This window comes from Canis lupus, chromosome 18 (assembly GCF_003254725.2).
Source record: "Canis lupus dingo isolate Sandy chromosome 18, ASM325472v2, whole genome shotgun sequence".
Taxonomy (NCBI): Eukaryota; Metazoa; Chordata; class Mammalia; order Carnivora; family Canidae; genus Canis; species Canis lupus.
Genome location: NC_064260.1, coordinates 37,748,474 through 37,768,834, shown reverse-complemented (window position 1 = coordinate 37,768,834; position 20,361 = coordinate 37,748,474). Strand labels below are relative to the sequence as shown.

Here is a 20,361-nt window from a genome sequence, read left to right as displayed (position 1 = left end):
GACTATGCTAAATCTAGATCATAACACTATAATCAGACATGATAATGGTAATTCCCAATTGTAGGTAGGTAGCCCAGATCCCTTCCTCAACTAGACCCACTGATGTTTTTTTCTCAGCAGACATCTGTTCTGAACTTGTCCAGAACAGAATTCATATTTTTGCTAATGTTTTCCTCAAAACAACAAAAGACACCTGATCTTCTTTTTTCTCTCTCTTGTTTTCATATTGATTTTCTGCTTAAATGATCTATCCATTGTTGTGTGGGGTGTTAAGGTATCCTACTATTGTATTATTATTGATGAGTTTCCTTGAACTTGTTATTAGTTGATTTATATATTTAGCTGCTCCCAAGTTAGGGGCATAAATATTTACAATTAGATCTTGTTGGATAGACCCTTTGTACTTTGACCATCTATCCAGTTGCTCAGGTCATAAATCTAGAAACTAAATCCATGAGACCTCTTTCTCTTCGCCCTCTATTCTAAGAAGTCATTCTTTAGTCCTATCTGGTCTGTCTCCTTAAGTATTTTACAAATCTCCACTATTTTCCATCCCCAATGCTTGTACTCTTTTTCAGGCTATTATTTGTTGCCTGTTCTATTGCAGTAGACTTTCAGAATCCACTCCTGCACCTCTGGAGGTCATTCTCTAGCTTGCAACCAGAGTGAATGTTAAAAATCTGCAAATCTCATCATGCCACATTCCAACTTAAATTCTTCCTCTGGCTTTCTGTGGCCATTAGAATAAAAAGTCAAAATCCTTCAAGGATCTTTTTTAGATTTTATGTATTTATTTTAGAGCATGCACTTTAGTAGGGGGGTGAGGGGAGCAGAGGGAGAGTGAGAATCTCAAGCAGACTCCATGCTGAGCACGGAGCCCCATGCAGGGCTCCATCTCGCAATCCTGAGATCCTTACCTGAGCCATAATCAAGAGTTGGACACTTAAGGGATGCCTGGGTGGCTCAGGGAGTGATCCCAGGGTACTGGGATCAAGTTCTGCATTGGGCTCCCTGCGGTGAGCCTGCTTCTCCCTCTGCCTATGTCTCTGCCTCTCTCTGTGTGTCTCATGAATAAATAAATAAAATTATTTAAAAATAATAAAAAATAATTGGACACTTAAACCAACTGTGAGCCACCCAGGTACTCCAAGGACCTTCTTTATTAGACATTTTCCTGCCTCTTCAGCAGCAGTATAGATGGTGACAGTTTCTTTCCTGTTCTTTCTGCTCCAGTCATATTGGTCTTCTTTCAGTCCCCATCTCATGACATTTGCACATGCCCTTCCTTCCTATTTCCCTCTATCACCAAGCTAGCACTTTACTTAGCCTTCAGAATCCAACCATATCTATTCAAACTTTTAAATGTTAAATTTTGAGCTGTAGAGATCTTTCAGTTAATGAACACTAATTTTCAAAATGTCAAGGGGAACACATCCTTTCACTCTCTTAAAACTAAGTGAAGTCTTAATGTTTCCAAGAGACAACTAATTCAACTAATGCTTATACTTTGAAAATTAATAGTTTAGTTTGTGCTTCTAATTTTTTGACCTAAAATTTTAATAGCCATAGAAATTTTATAAATGCTCATTAGTATTTTTTATCCTTTATTTTGTCTTAGTGCCACAGTGGCTGATATCTACCCTGGAATAGGTAAGAAAGAAAATAAAAGCATAGATACAATAAGTAGTGGAGAAAATGACTGGAACAAGAAAGAAAAATCTAATTTAAGTATTTAAGCACATATTTACGTACAAGCAGCCTTGTTAGTTTAAAAATGAGTAAACCAGAGAAATGTACTAAGTTAATTTCTTAATTGAAGTTTGAAAATCTCTCAGCTTTGTTCTGTTTTTTGTTTGTTTTGTTTTGTTTTTAAGATTTTATTTATTCATGAGAAACACACAGAAGAGGGGCAGAGACACAGGCAGAGGGAGAAGCAGGCTCCATGCAGGGAGCCTGACATGGGACTCGATCCCGGGTCTCCAGGATCAGGCCCTGGGCTGAAGGCAGCGCTAAACTGCGGAGCCACCTGGGCTGCCCTGTTCTGGTTTTTAATCATAAAATATTCCTTCCATTTATCTGTTTTAAAACAAATACCATGTACAGTTTTAGAAAAAAAATTCACTTTCATGGAATAATTTTCGTGATCTTTAAGTCAGTATATTGCATAAATGAGATCCTCTCTTGGCACCTTGAACCTTAGGCTGAGTGGAAATGACCCAAATCTGAATTAAGCTCTTCACTGGGCACTTTTCCCATTTCTTTTTTATATGGTTATAGGAGTGGTATAATGGAAAGAATACAGACTTTGGACTTAGATATACCTGGGTTCAAATCCCAGCTCCACAGCTTAATTTGTGAGGCTGGGAAAGTTAGTTACTTGCTTTCCTCATCTATATAAACAAGAATAAAAATTACTTGACAAAGTGAGGACTAAATTTGAAAGAAAAAAAATCATCATACTGTTAGGCACTTAATACTTGTCAAATATTTAATTTGTTACTTTTCCAGGAAAAAAAAAGTAAATACTTAAATAGAAATGAAAAGACTTTTACTGTGGTTTCTTCCCAGCTTACCAACCAGTCATTCCCTGTTTCATCCGACAGTGTTAGCTTTTGTAATCTTGAACAAGTTATTTAATTTCTCTAAACTTCAGTTAGAAAACTAGGGCAACCTGAAGGAGGACCAGATCATACTAGGATGGCCCTTCTGACTTGAAGTGTTTTATCATGATGAAGTGGCTCTGATCTTTTAGAATTTGATGAGGTTGTTTTGAAAGAATTATCTGTTCTAGGGGTACCTGGGTAGCTCAGTCAGTTAAGCATCTGTTTTCAGCTCTGGTCATGATCCTCTAAGTCCTGGGATGGAGCCCTGCATCAGGTTCTTTGCTCAGTGAGGGGGTCTTGCTTCTCCCTCTTCCTCTGTTCCTCCCCCCAGCCCCCTGCTCGAGCTCACTCTCAAATAAATAAAATCTTTTTTAAAATGTAAGAAGAAAAAAAATTATTTGTTGCTGTAAGATTAAGATAAATTACTGTTAAATTTCATTTTTTGCTACCTAAAAAAATTAGGATTAACTTCCTGCCAGTAGTGCCAGTATCTTTTTGTCTGAATTATAGTAGCAACCATTCTTTCTTTGTCCCTTCTTCCTCTTTCAAGGTTGTGGTTGTATTCTCTGTGCCTACATGTTATGTTGCTCAGGCAGTAGTTTGCCTGATGTCTTCCTTCACTTAAACTTTGTGAGGGGAATTTTCTTCATTCTTATTATATATCAAGGGGCCTTTTCTTTTTTTTTTTTTTTTTTAATTTTTTATTTTTTATTTATGATAGGCACACAGTGAGAGAGAGAGAGGCAGAGACACAGGCAGAGGGAGAAGCAGGCTCCATGCACCGGGAGCCCGACGTGGGATTCGATCCCGGGTCTCCAGGATCGCGCCCTGGGCCAAAGGCAGGCGCTAAACCCCTGCGCCACCCAGGGATCCCTCAAGGGGCCTTTTCAAAGTCAACTGCTTTTATAAGAAACAGCTAGAAATTGTCTTTGAAGTACCACACAAAAGAAACTTGGTTCTTTTCTATCTGGTCATGATTGTTTATCCTAACGTGTGCGTTATCCTTTGGTTGTCAATTTCTGCTCTGGAAACCTGACAGTGCCTTTTGTTTTGTTTTGTTTTGTTTTGTTTTGTTTTGTTTTGTTTTGTTTTGTTTTGTTTTAGGAAAATTCACCCAACAAAATTAACCATTTTATTTTATTTTACAGAGGGAGAAAACGTTGGGGAGAATCTCAAGCAGACTCTACACCCAGTGCAGGCAGAGTCTGTCACCAGGCTTGGTCTTACAACACTAAGATCATGAGCTGAAATCAAGAGTTGGATGCTTAACTGACTTTGCCACCCATGCGCCCCCAAATTAACTATTTTAAAGCATACGGTTTAGTGACATTTAGTACCTTTATAATTTATGCAACATCATCTTTGTCTAGTTCCAAACATTTTAATCCTCATCAGACAAGACCCCATGCTCGTTAAAAATAGTCATCCCCCGGGATGCCTGAGTGGCTCAGCGGTTGAGCATCTGCCTTCAGCTCTCAGGGTGAGATCCTAGTCCTGGGATTCAGTGCAGGGTTTCACTGCAGGGAGCTAGTCTCTAACAAAGATTAATCTCTGCTTTTACTTTGCTTATTTTAAAACATTAATTTGAGTTTACCTATTCTATATATTTTATATAAGTAGAATCCTACAATATGTGACTTTCATGTGTTCTGTTGTATAGCATAATAGTTTCGAAGTTCATCCATGTTGTGGCATGTGTTAATACATTTTAGTATTTCTTTCCTTTTTGTGAGTAATATGCTACTGCATTAATATACTTCATTTTGTTTATCTGTTCAGTGTTTGATGGACATTTGAATTGTTTCCACATTTTGGCTGTTGTGTATTGTACAGAAATGAACATTCACGTACAAGAATTTGGATACCTGTTTTCAATGTGGGAGGACTGTACCTATGAGTGCAATTGCTGGGTTATATGGCAACTTAATGTTTGTTTTTGAGGAACTACCTGTTTTCCATAATGGCTGCACCCTTTTACATTCCCAGCAGCAATGTGCAAAAGAGTTGCAGTTTCTCCACATCTCTCCACATTTGTTATTTCTGGTTTCTTTTAAGTTATTATTAGAGCTATCCTAGTGAGTGTGAAATGGTAATCTCATTGTGGTTTTTATTTGCATCTCATAAATGATTTATATTGGGGTACCTGGGTGGTCAGTCAGTTAAGCGTCTGTCTTTGGCTCAGGTCTCAGGTCCTGATCTCAGGGTCCTGGGATGGAGTTCTGCATCCAGGCCCCCTGCTTTCCCTCCCTTTACCTCTGCAGCTCCCCCTACTTGTGTTGTCTCACTCTTACACTTTCTCTCTCTAATAAATCTTTAAAAAGGAATAAAAAATAAATGATTTATATTGAGCATTTTTGTGTGTTTTTTGCCATTTGTATTATCTTCTTTACAGAAGTGTCTTAAAGTTCTTTGCTCATTTTTTAGTTGGTGATTTGTTTTTTTGTTGAACTGAGACTTCTTTATATATTCTGAGTATTAGACTTATTAAATATAATTCTCCCATTTTGTAGGTTTTCTTTTAAGAGTTTTTTGGTGTTAGCCCTTATATTTAGGTCTTTGATCCATTTTGAGTTAATTTTTATATATGGCCTAAAGTAAGGGTTTCAACTTCATTCTTTGTATGGATCCTTTCCCCATTAATAGTCTCAGCAAACTTGTTTAAAATCAGTTGACTATAGATGTATGGGTTTATATGGAGACTCTCAGTTCACTTCTGTTGGTCATTCTGTCTGTCCTTATGCCAGTACCACACGGTGATAGTGATACTGATTGATTACTGCAGCTTTATTGTGAGTTGTAAGTTGTGAGACTGGAGAGAACAAAGTGAGTCTTTTTCAGGATTGTTTTGGATAATCTAGGTCCCTTATATTTTCACATGAATTTTAGGATCAGGTTGTTAATTTCTGCAAAAAACGGAAGCTGGGATTTTGATAGGGACTGTATTTAATCTGTAGATCAATTTGGGGACTATTGACATCTTACCTGTATTCAAGTATTTTATTGTTTTTAATTGAATTGTTAATGGAATTGTTTTCTTATTTCCCTTTTTGGGTTACTCATTGCTAGTGTATTTAAAACAAAATGTTTTTGTGTGTTGGTCTTGTATCCTTCAACTTTGCTAAATTTGTTACCTTTGGTAGTAGTTTTGCAGAATCTTTAGAATTTCCTTTAGAAATAAGATCATTTCATCTGCAAATAGAGATAGTTTTACTTCATTCTTTCCAATTTGAGTGGCTTCTCCTCCCTCCCCTGGGCTAATTGCTCTGGCTAGAACTTCCAGTACAACTTTGAAAAGAAATGAAGAAAGAGAGAGCATCCTTGTCTTGTTCTTGATCTTGGGAAGAGAGTTTTCAGTCTTTTGCCATTGAGTGTATTGTATTAGCTCTGGGGTTTTGATAAATTCCCTCTATCAGGTTGAGGAAGTTTCATTCTGTTCCCAGTTTGCTGTGTGTTCTTACCACGAAAGTTTGCTAAATTTTGTCAGATGCTTCTACATCATTTGAGATGATTGTTTTTTTCCCCTTCATTCTAGTAATGTATATTTTACCAATTGATTTTTGTATATTGAACCACCCTCATAATCTTAGGATACATCACATTTGATCTTAATGTTAAAATGCTGCATAGTTTTAATGTGCCTGCTGACTTTGGTTTGCAAGGAAATTGGTCTGTAGTCTTCTTGTGGTGTCTTTGTCTTTGGTATCAGAGTAAGGATGGCCTTAAAGAATGAATTGAGGAAAAAAAAAAAAAAAGAATGAATTGAGGTGTTCCCTTCTATTTTTTTGGAAGAGTTTGAGAAGTGTTCGTATTCTTTAAATGATTAGTAGAATTCACCAGTGAAACCATCTGCTCCTGGGCTTTTTTTTTCCCCCCCGTGGGAGGTGTGTATTGGTTTTGGAAGTGATCATTTTATTTATTTTTTTGTTTCAAATTTTTATTTAAATTCTAGTTAACATATAGTATAATATTGGTTTCAGGTGTAGAGTTCAGCAATTTCATCACTTAACAACACCAACACCCAGTGCTCATTACATCAAGTTCCCTCCTTGGAACTCATCACCCATTTAGCACATCCCCACCCACCTCCTTCCATCAACCCTCAGTTTTTTCCTCTGTAGTTAAGAGTCTCTTATACTTTTTTTTTACCCCTTTCCATGTGTACATCTGTTAATGTTTCTTAAATTCCACACATGAGTGAAATCATGGTATTTGTCTTTCTCTGACTTACTTTGCATAGTATAATACTTTCTCGCTCCATCCATGTCATTGCAAATGGCAGAGTTTCTTTTTATGGCTAATATGTATATGTATGTATATACACACCACATCTTTTATCCACTCATCAGTTGATGGACATTTGGGCTCTTTCATAGTTTGGCTCTTGTTGATAATGTTCATTGGGAGGTTTTGATGACTGATTGTCTTCACTGTGTGTTCAGGTTTCTGTTTCCTCTTGAGTTTTAGTGTGTGTGTAGGTGTTTATTTCATGTAGGCTGTCCAATTTGTTTGCATACAGTTGTTAATTGTGTTCTCATCCTTTTTTTTTCCTTCACTTTAATTTCTAATTTTAGTAACAAGTTTTTTTATTTTAGTTTAGCTAAAGATTTGTCAATTCCGTTAATCTTTTCAAAAAAATTTTTTTCTCTGTTTTCTATTATCTTATTTATCTCTGCTCTAATCTTTATTTCCTTCTTCTAGCTTTGGCTTCCTTTTTTCCCCTTTCCCTTTAAGGTGTAGATTATTGATTAGACATGCGGGTTTTTTTGTTTGTTTTTTTGTTTTTGTTTTTGTTTTTTTTTTAGGCATTTATATCTATAAATTTCCCTCCAAGGACTGCTTTTGTTACAGCCCTTAAGTTATGCTGTCTTGTGTTTTTCTTTTCACTCACCTTTAAGTGTTTTCTAATTTCCCTTGTGATTTATTTAACATCTTTATTGAAGAGTGTGTTGTTTTAATTTCTACATACTTGTGAATCTTCTGGTTTTCTTTCTGATACTGATTTCTAGTTTCATTCTGTGGTGATTAGAGAACATTCTTTATATGATCTCAGTCTTTTTAAATTTCTTAAGACTTGTTGTGAGGCTTAACATATGGTCTTCCCTGGAGAATCTCCTGTGTGCACTTGAGAAGACTGTGTATTCTGGTATTCTGGTTTTATGTGAAGTATTTTTTATATATCTGTTAGGTCTGATTTTTTTTTTCCATAGAGTTACTCAAGTCTTCTATTTCCTAATTAGACTTCTGACTACTGTATCCATTACTGAAATTAAGGTACTAAAGTCTCTTTTTTTAGTACTGGCTATTTCTCCCTTTAATTGTCATTTTTTTGCTTCATATATTAGGTGTGTATGTGTTTATAATCCTTGTATCCTCTTGATTGACCCTTTTATCAATATACAGTGTCCTTTTTTGGTCTCTCGTAACAGTTTTTGACTTGAAGTCTAGTTTGTCTTTTATTAGTAGAGCCTCTTGCTGTGGGTTGAATTGTTTCCCCCAAAAAAAGATGTTGAGATCCTGTTAATGTAATGTATTTGGAAATAGGATCTTTGCACATAAATAGGTCTTTGTGGTAATTTCTTATGGAACCCTAGTAAACAAATACAGAGTTTGATACTGGAAGTCGTGTTTTGCTGCAACAAAATATACCTGAATATATGGAAATGGTTTTGGTTAATGGCTAGTAGGTAGGGGAATTCTGAAGCAGTTAATCAGAAAGCAGCCTGGATTGCCTTAAAGAAGGCTGGCAGAAATACAGACATTAAAGGTAATCTGGAAAGGCCTTAGAAGGAAATGATGAAGATGTTGATGGAAAGTGGAAAAAAGGTAACCCTTGTTATAAAGTGGCAGATAACTTAGCTTGAGTTATGTTCTCTTGAGTGGAAAGTAGAATTTCTAAGTGAGGAACTTGTATATTTAGCTGAAAAGATTTCCAAGCAAAGTGTGGAAAGTGCAGTCTGGTTTCTTCTTACCACTCCATACTAAAAGTGAGAGGAAAGAGATAAATTAAGGAATGAATTGTTAAGCAAGAAAGATGCCAGTACTTGGAATCGTTCTATATCATGTGCTCATTAACATAGGTGTTTAATTACTGTTTTATATACTTTTAAGTCATGTTGGGAAAATGAGTTACAGACCAAAAACACAGTGATACTATTTTATATTTATTTATGTAATTATGGTGTTTTTATTTCCTCATAATGGCTTTGAGTTAATTCCTAGTGTCCTTTCAGCCTGGAGGACTCCCTCTAGTGTTTCTTGTAGGATAGGTCTACTAGCAACAAATTCTGCTCTTGTTTCCGAGAATGTCTCCCTTTTGAAAGGGCATTTTACCAGACAGAGAGTTCTTGCTTGACATTGCCACTTTATATATGGCGTCTCTCTACCTTCTGGTCTCCCTAGTTTCGGATGAGAAATAGATTATTAATGATACTAAGCATTTCTTATACCTGATGAGTCACTTCTCTTATGCTGTTTTCAAGATTCTGTCTTTGGCTTTTGACTGTTTGATGGTAATGTGTCTTGATGTGGGTCTCTTGAGTCATTGACCTTAAAAGTAAAGCAGCCAGTTATTTTACGAGCAAAGTGGATTTATTCAGGAATAGCAGAGGAATTACAATTCTGGACAGGCAAGCAATAACAAAAGCTACAGGCGAGTCCCACAAACAAAGGAAAGGAACTTCTGGGGGGGTATGAGATGGGGGTTGCTGTTATGAACCCAAAGTCCATTGGTTCATTGGAGTAAACTAGGAGTTCGAAATATAATAGATTTTCATTGGCCGAGCCGTGACGATGACTCATTGACTGGGCTGTTGCCGGGCAAGAAGAAAAATCTTCCTTCTTCCCGCTGGGTTAGTAGATGGGGCTTCTTTGTCTTGAGTCTGCAAAGGATTGCAGCAAGTGGTATGGCCTGAGAGCTCCCCTTTCTAGCCAGCCAACTCCATTGTAAATATGTTTCCTTTATTCAGTTTCCCAGAATTTGTCTTATTGGAGTTCGTGGAGCTTATGGAACTTTTTGTGTAGATACATGTCTTACTAATTTTGAGAAACTTTTGGCCTTTATTTTTTCAAATATTCTATCTGCTCCATTCTCTGCCCTTCTTAAGTGTTCTCTTGGTTGCTGTAAACCTATGAGTATCTTCCTTTTTTTTTTTTTTTTTTACAAAGTTGATTTTGGCACACGTGTGTGTGTGCATGTGAATGTGATTGCTTGTGTTTTTCTGTTGGAGGGACATTTTGCTGACATCACTCTGATAATGCCTTTTTTTAATGAGTTTTTGTGGGGATGGGGTGGATAAAATAGGTTATTATGCTTTATTTATATGAATAAGCAATTCTTATCAAATTGCCATCATTTGATTAACAGCATGAAAAGGTGTGGCTGAATAATCCTTTCATCATGAAGAAAAAACCTTTAACAGGAAGTTATGGAGTGGGTTTAAAGTCCAAATTAGTATAGTTGGGTTGAGTAACAAGGAAGACTCTCTCTACGTTATTTATTCTTCTTTATAGAGGATGTCGAATTGCTCCCTTTTAAGAGATTATCTTAAAAGCAGCCATGACCTAGATGGAGAAGTTCTTGATTACTAGTCTCAAGATATGATTTTTATATCTGGGTCTGTTTAGCTAGCTTTATGATCTTGAACAGGTTTCTTTGACCTTCCAGTTATTTTCTGGGTAAACTTGTTGGATTGTAGATAGTTGAAGATATTGTCAATTCTATCCTTTTTTTTTATTATTATTGCATTATTTTGATACATAAAGTAGCTCAGATATGAGAAGAGTGAGACAGGCACTGAGTGGGAAAGAAAACTGAAAGGAAATGCATATCTGATTTAATAATTGTCAGGTTTTTAGGAGTTCCCACTGCTATTCTCCGCATTTCAAACTAATTATATTACCTTAAAATATTCTCATAAAACTTTCAGAATACGGTTAAAGCTAAAATAGCCCCCCACCCCCCATTTACTACCTTGTTCCACAGTGGAGGAAATTGTATTTTTCAGATCTTAAAAAAAACAATGTTTTATGTAGGTTTGTGTCTTATTTTTTGCTTAATTTCTGTTTAACAATATTTTTGCCAGTAATTCCATGTCATTTTTTACAGATGCTTCTATATAATATTCCATCTCAGTAATACACCATAGTTTATTTGAACATTTTCCTATTGAGGGGGGGAATAGTTCGTTTCCATTCTTTAACTGTTATGAACATGCTACAGTGAACCTCCATGTGCCAGTTTATTTTCCTAGGGTGGATACTGAGGAAATCACTGGGCATATTTTTGGACCTCTGGAAGTGACCAAAACTTATCTTACCAATTTCTTCTCTATCCTTTCAGAAGTATAATTGTCATGTATAAGATATATAACTTACATATATATATATATCATTTATTTCTATATCTATATATAAAACACCTATATAATATTTGGATTTTATATGGATATGGGGTTTTTTGCATGATAAAGTGTCATAGAATTATTTCCATGCAGTTGCCTACTGACTAGATGTATCAATTCATGTAACCAGGCCCTTCCTGATGTTTAGTTTTCTTCTCTTTCATACTAAAAACAGTGCTATAATGACTACCTCTATACCTAAGTGTGATTGTAATTCTGTAGGGTAACTTCTTACTAGTTGAAATTAATGTGAAAGGATACACATTTATAATTTTGATAGATACTGTCAGAGTGCCCTTCAAAGAGGTTTTACCAGTGCACATGCTATCATCTGTATTACTCTTTCCTCCAACCTGGACAATACACAGTTGCCAAACATTTGGATCATCAGTACGATAGGGGAACAGTGGTGTCTCACTAATCGTTTGCATTTGAGTTTATCCTGTCATGAGAGGATTGACCTTTTTTCTGTTTGCGTGTGAGAGCCACACGTTTTTACCAAAAAGCTCTTTTTCTGTTGGACTGTTAAATTTCGCTTATTAGTGGAATTTGCAATGCAGAAGGTTGTTTTTGTGTTTATATAATCATAGGTATCAGTTTTAAGAACTAAAATTTTGTGTTACTCTTAGGCCTTTTCTAAGATTATTGAAAGAATTGTCTGTAGTCAAAATAGACTCATTTTTAGTGTACCAACATACTTATGTATCTATATATATCTATATGTAAAAAATTACGCTGGGAATGAAACCCAGTTTCTTATACTAAAGCTTATTTATTGCTCAGAAGGGGGAAATAGCCCCCACCTCACTTCATTCACCCTTCAAAGCATGAAGAACATATAGGATAACGGACAGATTGTGTCTGTGCTTGTGCACAGCATCTTATAGGATAACTGAAGCAGAGCAGCATGGAGCTGCGCTTGATCATGATTGGCCCTATAGGTCAATTCAAATTCATGATGTGGTTCTAAGAACTATTGACTAGAGTCAAGGGAAAGCATTTTTAGTGTGCAGTTCCTCTTTGGCAATTTCTTTCAGCGTTGTTCGATTATTAAAACATCTGGACCTGTGATTTTATTCTTTGTGTTTCTTTTTTTTTTTTTTTTTAAGATTTTATTTATTTATTAGCATGAGCGAGGGGAGGCGCAGAGGGGCAAGCAGACTCCCCACTGAGCAGGAAGCCCTACATAGGGCTCAGTCCTAGGACCCTGAGATCATGACCTGAGCTGAACGTAGCTGCTTAATGACTGAGCCAGCCAGGCACCCCATCTTCTTTGTGTTTCTGTAAGAAGTTCTGGCCGTCTTTTGGGGACAACTCACTTAATTTAGTTGCCTTTGTCCCAAATGAAAAGGTTAGAATCCTATGAATAGAATTTGGTATATTTTGCATACTTCTATTAGCAGTCCATTATTTAGTAGATAAGACCATATAAAACTGCTTGACAACATGGAAGTTTTTAGAATGATGGACAATAAGGATAAGTTTTCTGTCACCTTGTTTCTGTTATCTCAGTAAATATCTGAGGGGCTTTTCTCCTGAAAAAATATACTTTGTTTTTTTATTAATTTTTTGGTTACAATAGTAGATCTACCGAGATGGTTATAAGCAATGATACATGTTTTCATCCAGATCCTAAGGAAGAGAAAGAGGAAGAAGACGATTCTACCCTCCCTCAGGAAGTTTCCATTGCTGCAACTAGGCCTAGCCGGGGCTGGCGCAGCAGTAGCAGGACGTCTGTTTCTCGGCATCATGACACAGAGAACACCCGCAGCTCTAGGTCAAAGACCGGTTCATTGCAGCTCATCTGCAAATCAGAACCAAATACAGATCAGCTTGATTATGGTACAGTACAAGTGAAGTATGGTTATTTAATAACCCAGTTGCATGTTGATTTTAAATGTAATGTTGAACAGCTTACCTTTCAGGGGTAGGTGTGATGATACAGGGTTCCTTTCAGAAAATTTGCAGATAAACTCCTTTTGTATGGTTATCCCAGGCAGTAATTTGGTTTGAGTGTCTTGGCTGCAGAGACAAAATATCTGTATCTGTAAAGATAAAGTTTTGTTCTGCTTTCTTTTGCCAGATGGGACAGAAGAACATCAGTCTCCAGGTGGCATTAGGTAAGAAACTTCATATTTAAACCTTTGGGGATATTAGACCGCACACAAAAGTTGTTTTCTGCTTGAAAGAGTGTTGAGCTGTTAAAAAAAAAAAAAAATTTCAGTTTTGGTATTTAGTTTAGGTGCTACTTTGTTCTTGATTAGCGCTTTAACCATGTAATCTTTAGTTAATTTAGTTCAAAAAGCAGGTCTTGAGTACTTTCTATATTCTGGCTTATTCCATGTTAGCAACTAATGGGAAATGGAGGTTTTGACTAGGGTTTTTGGTATTTGCTTTGGCGGGGGGGCGGGGGGGGGGGCTTTCTGATCTTTTTGGTAAAGCAGATCATTGGATTACTAGACATAGGATTATAGACTGTTGTTTTTGTTGGTTTTTTAAAAGAAGGGGTTGAGAGGCAGAGAGAGAACCTTGAAATCTTAAGGTGGAGCTCTGTCTCAGGACCCTGAGGTCATGACCTGAGCTGAAATCAAGTGTTGGACACTTAACAAACTGAAACACGGAAGCACTGCCTAAAAGTTTGTCTGTTGTTTTTTTTTTTTTTTTTTTTTTTAGCTCTTAGTGCCATTGAGCAGTCCTCACCTTACCTTTATTTAATGAAGCGTAATAGCCTTCTTAGGATTTATAGATTTTTAGTTATAATTATTATGATAATAAACAGCTAAGATTGCTAGTCCAGTTAGACCATAAGGATAAAACTTCTAGATAATTTCTTGTGAATCTTTGGCTACTTTTAAATAAATGAGCAAATAAAATCTAGTCAGATATATAATCCTTAGAAGTAGAATTTCTAATCTCTATTTATTCCTTTTTAGTAGCGATGAGGAGGAGGAAGAGGAAGAAGAGATGTTAATCAGTGAAGAGGAGATACCATTCAAAGATGACCCAAGAGATGAGACCTACAAACCCCACTTAGAGAGGCACGTCTCAGATTTTATTTCAGACGTGTCAGTGAAGAATAAGGAAAGCACTGTTGCATGCTTTTATTTCACCATGTTGTTAATAGACTTAATTTTAAATGAGTAATTAATTATGCACTTGTTTTGCCAATTTAACATCTTATAACTCTTTCACACAGCTCTCTCTTCTAGTTATAGAACTTTATTTTGATCATATTCAAAATACTGAATGTCTGCATGTTTATCTTAAGATACCATCAATTGCCTGAATACTTACAATTTTTTACTCTTTCTCTTTACGACTATAGTGAATTTTGATTCTTGATTATTTTTAGCCTGAGTGGCTTTTAATGTGCATGTAAGGAACAGTTGATGTAAATTACATTTCATGAGCTAAGGATCATAATTTTTCAATAAATCAATGATAACCACGGGTTTTACCCTGTTGTCACAGTTCCCCCTCGCAAAGATACCTTACTGGATACCAATGTTAAATTTGTTTGTGTTTTCAGGGAAACCCCAAAACCACGGAGAAAATCAGGGAAGGTGAAAGAAGAGAAGGAGAAGAAAGAAATAAAAGTGGAAGTAGAGGTAGAGGTGAAAGAAGAAGAGAATGAAATTAGGGAGGATGAGGAACCTCCTAGGAAGTGAGTAGGCAATTACTACTAAAAATGGAAACCTAACAGATTTTAAAGCCATTGGTGGGAAAAAAGAGTGGGAGTGAGGAGAGGGGTATTGACAGGTGCATATTGCTGCCTCAGGCAGCTGACAGTTTCATTGCAGAGGCGCTCTCAAAAGCTTGAAAAGTTTAAATTTAATCCAAAGCAATACTTAAAGATGTTTAAATGAGTGGGCAAGACAGGAGCTAATGGGATACAGAGGGTGTAGAGATAGCAAGGAAAATTGCGACAAATGTGGATCCTCAAAAGAAGGGCAAATAGGGCAAATGATTGAAGAATCTTGACTTCTTGTCCAGCAGTCATTGCCTGTTGCAGAAATAAGATTTGTTTTAAGTGTTTAGGCTTTTTGGTTCTATTATAGGAGAGTATAGTTTATATTCTTTGGGTGTTTATACAATAGACTATTCTCCTTTTCAAATTGATTGAATTTAAGTGATAGACTCTTCAAGGTAACCTTGAGGTTTATCCAGATCATCCATAGTAATGTATATAGTTTATGACAGGTATGTATTTAACTTGTAATACAGATTTATTTAAGTGAAATTACTTCAGAATGACATCTTTGGTTTGTCAGATATGTCTTTGTATACTGTGTATATTGTAATTATCCTTTGTTTCTGCCATCTGCTCTTCAGTCTACAGTATGGGTCTCTAGCCATTCTTGGCTTTGTAAGCTTCAGTCTGGAATATGTGGACAATTACTCTGTTTTCTAATTCTAGGAGAGGAAGAAGGCGAAAAGATGACAAAAGTCCACGATTACCCAAAAGGAGGTAATTTATACAAATCTTACTCACATAATTACTCATCATTACCTTGCAGGAATGGTTATTTAAAAATATCTCCAATGCAACTTTACTAATATATCCTTGATGCAGAGTTACTGTGTTTTTAATTCTATCACAGGGTCTTAAAGTTTCTAAAAATCTTAACACTACTTTACCTTTTGGGTAGAGGTTACTAGTTTATTTTGTGCTTTTTAAAAAAAAACTCTTATCAAACATTTGTCAGTTTCTGGTTATTTCTAACATTCTGTGCAAGCTATAAACTAGTAAAGAGATTTTAATTCTTCATACTATAAAATTGCTGTTCCCTATTGTACATTGAGTTAAGCCACTGCAGAATGCCTCTTCTGTTCGCTAACTTTTCTCCCACATATTGATAATAGAAAAAAGCCTCCAATCCAATATGTCCGTTGTGAAATGGAAGGATGTGGAACTGTTCTTGCTCACCCCCGCTATTTGCAGGTCAGTAAATTGTTACATAAGGCAGCCTTTCAGGTTAAGTTCCATTACTGGTTCTTGTATTTCATGAGATGCTAAAATTTGTGAACTTGTGTAGGCTTTATCATTGACATACAGGGTCAAAAAAAAAAAAACATTTTATTTTAAAAAGGCATAAAAGTGGGCGCCGGGGGGGCTCAGTTAAGTATCTACCTTCAGCTCAGGACATGATCCCCGGGTGCTGGGATCGAGTGCAGCACCAGGTTCCCTGCTCAGCGGGGAGTCTGCCTCTCCCTCACCCTCTACACCTCCCCCACCTCCCCACTGCTAGTGCTCTTTCTCAAGCGCACACACTTTCTGAGTCAAATAAATAAATAAAATCTTTTTAAAAATAAACAATAAGGCATAAGATTACTTTAGTCATTGTGTTAAAAGAAAAACGTCTAAGAACATGAGATCAAATAAAGAATTTCCTTGGAATCTTGGAATAGCCCAGTCTTTCTCATCGTGCTATAAATACTTTTGATATAAGAGATGATTGTACCAACACACCAAAGACACCGATGAATAGACTTTATTTTATATTTTTTAAAAATAGCAACTCTGACCTGTGATTTCTTAAATAATGTTTAAAATAAAAAAAACTTCAGGTTTTTGGTTTTTTTGTTCTGGTTTGTTCTTAGTAGATTTTTTTTTTAAATGAATTAAGATATAGCTTATACTTGGGCCTGGCAGAAAACATGAAAGTGAAATGCTTATTACAAAAGCTTAAGAAATGCCTATTTGATTTTTAGTTTAGCAGCAAGGATAAAATGAGACTAAGGCCTTAACTCTCTGATTCTGGCTCTGTGATAATAGTGGTTGCTTCTGTTCTTTCACTGTATGCATTGTGCTGCACTAAGCACCATACAACACATGTCTGTATCCTCACAGTTATGCTGAAAGACACTTACAGTTATGTCCATTTTACAAATGAGAACTATAGCTCACAGTATTTAAGCACATTTCCTATCATGAATGATATACTCAGATTAGAATCCAGCTCTCTGTATTTCCATAGCCTGTGTTCTTAACTGTTGTACTGCACACACACACCCTCCATATGCAGAGTATTTGATTTCCCTTTAGCACTTTTGACGGGGAGGGAGGGAGAGAGAGAGAGAATCTCAAGCAGACTTCACCCAGCCAAAGAGCCTGATGCCATGCTCCATCTCAAAACCCTGAGATCATGACCTGAGCTGAAAACAAGAGTTGGACGATTAACTGACTGAGCCACCCTGGTGCCCCTCCTTTAGCACTTTTGACTTAGCAAAGGAACAAGCTTTCAGAAAGCCTAATTTTTAACGCTCTTTATTTTCTCTTACTGTTTTAGCACCACATTAAGTATCAGCATTTGCTGAAGAAGAAATACGTATGTCCTCATCCCTCCTGTGGGCGACTCTTCAGGCTCCAGAAGCAACTTCTACGACATGCCAAGCATCATACAGGTACTCCTTTTTTTTTTTTTTTTTTTTTTAAGGATTTTTATTTATTTATTCATGAGAGACACACACAGAGAAAGAGAGAGAGAGGCAGAGACACAGGCAGAGGGAGAAGCAGGCTCCATGCAGGAAGCCTGACATGGGACTCGATCCCGGGTCTCCAGGATCAGGTCCTGAGCTGAAGGTGGCACTAAACCGTGGAGCCACCCGGGCTGCCCATACAGGTACTGTTTTAAATAAAATGTTTTAGCAAGTTTTAAATGCGTTCTACTTTTAAGTATGTAGATTGGTAATGATCTTTTTTTTAATGTAAATTTTGAGAGTCTATAGTCAGGTGTGAGAGAAAGGTATGAACATAAAATATAATAAAACATTTTATAAGGGATGAACAAACTAGGGGTTTTTACTTTTATCCTTTGACTTTTATGAACAGATTAATTTTTTATTGAGCACATATCCTCTATCAACTGTTACTGGTTATCCATCCATTCAGCATCACCAAGTTTGCTTGTATTACCCTTGTCTTAAAGCTAAGAAACAAGAGGCTTTATACATTACGTAACTTGCCCTTGGTAACACCGATGGTATTTATCAGAATCAGGATTTTCTAATTCCATTTCCAGTAGATACTTTTAGTAGCTCTTATGGACTAGAATTGAGTATGAAGAGAGAGCCTATAGTTCTGTGGTAACTATTAAGTAGCTTCTGACACTTCTACTGCTACTGCGGTCAGGAAGGCTAGCTACTGAATTATATGTAATCTCCTGTAGGAGCTATTGACTCAAAAAGAGAAACCGAATGTGTCTTCATTATACATACTCTAGAATGATTCCAAATTCCATTCATTTTATCCACTGACAATCTCCATGCAGTTCAGCTAATGGGAACAAATGAGCCTGGGTGTTAGAGCTAATTGAATAGGTGCCAGACACTGGATTATTACATGCTATCTTCTCAACAGTCATAGAGGTAAGACTAGGAATTTCAGTTGTCTCCTACCCAGGGTTATACTGATACATGTACCCTCTCCATCTTTTATTGTATGTGTGACTTAGACAAGTTATTTCTTCTCACTTTCCCTCATCTAAAAAAAAGGGGGGGGGGCAGATAATGTCACTGACATCATGGAGTTAGTTTAAGGATGAAATGAGAGCACATGTAAATGCTGTTTACTGCGTGAAGCCTGGCACACAGTGGACATTTCAGAGCACCACGATTTGAGCTCAGGCCTGAATCATAGCAAAGTCTACAGTCTTCTCATTGTATGGTGCCACCGCTTCATGGAGAGGACTGTCTCCACTCTGTTCCTTGCTAGGTGCTGCCTTTTCTCCACTCCTCCCTGTTAATTCTGTTTTATTCTCTACAAAAGTAATTTCTGACAATTAGTTTAGACTACGTTAGCTAAATACCATAGGCCTGCTATGACAAACTGTTTTAGAAGTTCATTCCATTCCAAATATTTACATCTGGTTAATACACTTTTATGATGTTATTGTAGTTCTCCTTTTCCAAATTAGTGCAAACAGACTCCCTTTGAACATGTGATTGATTTAAGCAAGTGGATGCCCCACCCAAGTTTGCCATGCAATAATGAAGCTGGAACAGGGGACAAGATTTGGGAGACACTAAGAATTGTCCTTGGTTTAAAAGTCCATTTTTAGACCTTGCCTATTTAGCATGTAGAAGATAGCCCAACAGGCATTGGCATCACTTGAGCCACTATTAGAGATGCAGTATCTCAGACTGCCTCAGACCTGCTCAACTACCAACTGCATTTACTGAGATCCCGCAGTTGATTCCTAAGTGTATTCAAGCTTGAGACAAACTTGACTATTCTCCTACACTTGGCTTTAGAACTGTTGGGATAGAGTATAGAATTAAATTGGATATTGTTTGCCTTTTAACTTATCCTCATGTTTTCACTGTGACTATTTGTAGCAATTTTAAGGGAAAGACCTAGAAAACATAGTGGTCGTTTATTCAAGAGATATAGAGCATCCCCTTACCCGCTTCTCTCCCAAACCAAGTGATAAAGAAATAATTTAGTGCAATGCTCCTTTGGCCCATAGAGTCTACACTATGTTACCAAATTCATCAAAAATCCTGTGAAAATTATGGGTATTTTGAAATGACAGAGGGGAGGTGGTTGAATGTTGCAGAAGATACGGGGTAGGAGAGAATAAGGTAAAAAATACAGAAACTGTTTGATGTATTTGATAGCAGCCACTTGAACCTTTTGAGAGAAATTGTTTATTCTGGGTAACAATTTTAAAACCAAAACAGAAGATATGATTACCACTTTAATCATGGATCACTTTTCTTCTAGGGAATGCCAAATGTGGTGGTGATGGTAGTGGTTTGAGTGCCAAATTCTTTATATGTAAGCATTCAGCTTTCACAATCTGAAAAAACTTTTAAAGAATAAAATCCAAGGAAAATATCATTATTTACTTATTACTAAGCAGTTTATCCAAGAATTAGATTACTGACAAGATTGAGATTAGGGTTCCAGTTCTCATATATCCATTAAGTTGTTTCTGGTTTTGCTTTGTTTAGTTTTTTAAAACTAGTCCTTATGCTACTGAATATATGGACTTTTTAAACAAAAATTGAAAGTGGTATATTTCTTCTTAAAATTTTATTTATCCATTGTTTTATAGATTGAAAACAGTACTACTTTTACTGTAAATGACCTGACTGATCATCTGCTTGCTTACTGTGAACTGGGAAAATTACTTACAGGGATTCTAAGTGGAACACTAACCACATTATTTTTCTTCTTAGATCAAAGGGATTATATCTGTGAATATTGTGCTAGGGCCTTCAAGAGTTCTCACAATCTGGCAGTGCACCGGATGATTCACACTGGCGAGAAGCCATTACAGTGAGTGTTTATTTATTGGTGAACATGTGGGTGAGAAGTGCATATCTGCCCTACTTGTGGGTTAGCCCCTATGCAA

General features: G+C 36.5%; 1 protein-coding gene across 2 annotated transcripts in view; it reads left to right on the top strand.

The window, feature by feature from the left end:
* ZFP91 (ZFP91 zinc finger protein, atypical E3 ubiquitin ligase) overlaps positions 1-20,361 on the top strand; it is a 47,049-nt gene that overhangs the window by 22,693 nt on the left and 3,995 nt on the right. Inside the window, exons 3-10 of one of the 2 annotated variants that reach the window (XM_025452288.3) lie at positions 12,632-12,844; positions 13,086-13,122; positions 13,939-14,040; positions 14,532-14,666; positions 15,420-15,470; positions 15,866-15,944; positions 17,293-17,407; positions 20,186-20,285. In XM_025452288.3, coding sequence (XP_025308073.3) covers positions 12,632-12,844; positions 13,086-13,122; positions 13,939-14,040; positions 14,532-14,666; positions 15,420-15,470; positions 15,866-15,944; positions 17,293-17,407; positions 20,186-20,285 — 832 coding nt within the window. Of the gene's footprint in view, positions 1-12,631; positions 12,845-13,085; positions 13,123-13,935; positions 14,041-14,531; positions 14,667-15,419; positions 15,471-15,865; positions 15,945-17,292; positions 17,408-20,185; positions 20,286-20,361 lie in introns of both variants that reach the window. The other variant, XM_025452286.3, reaches the window with a different exon arrangement.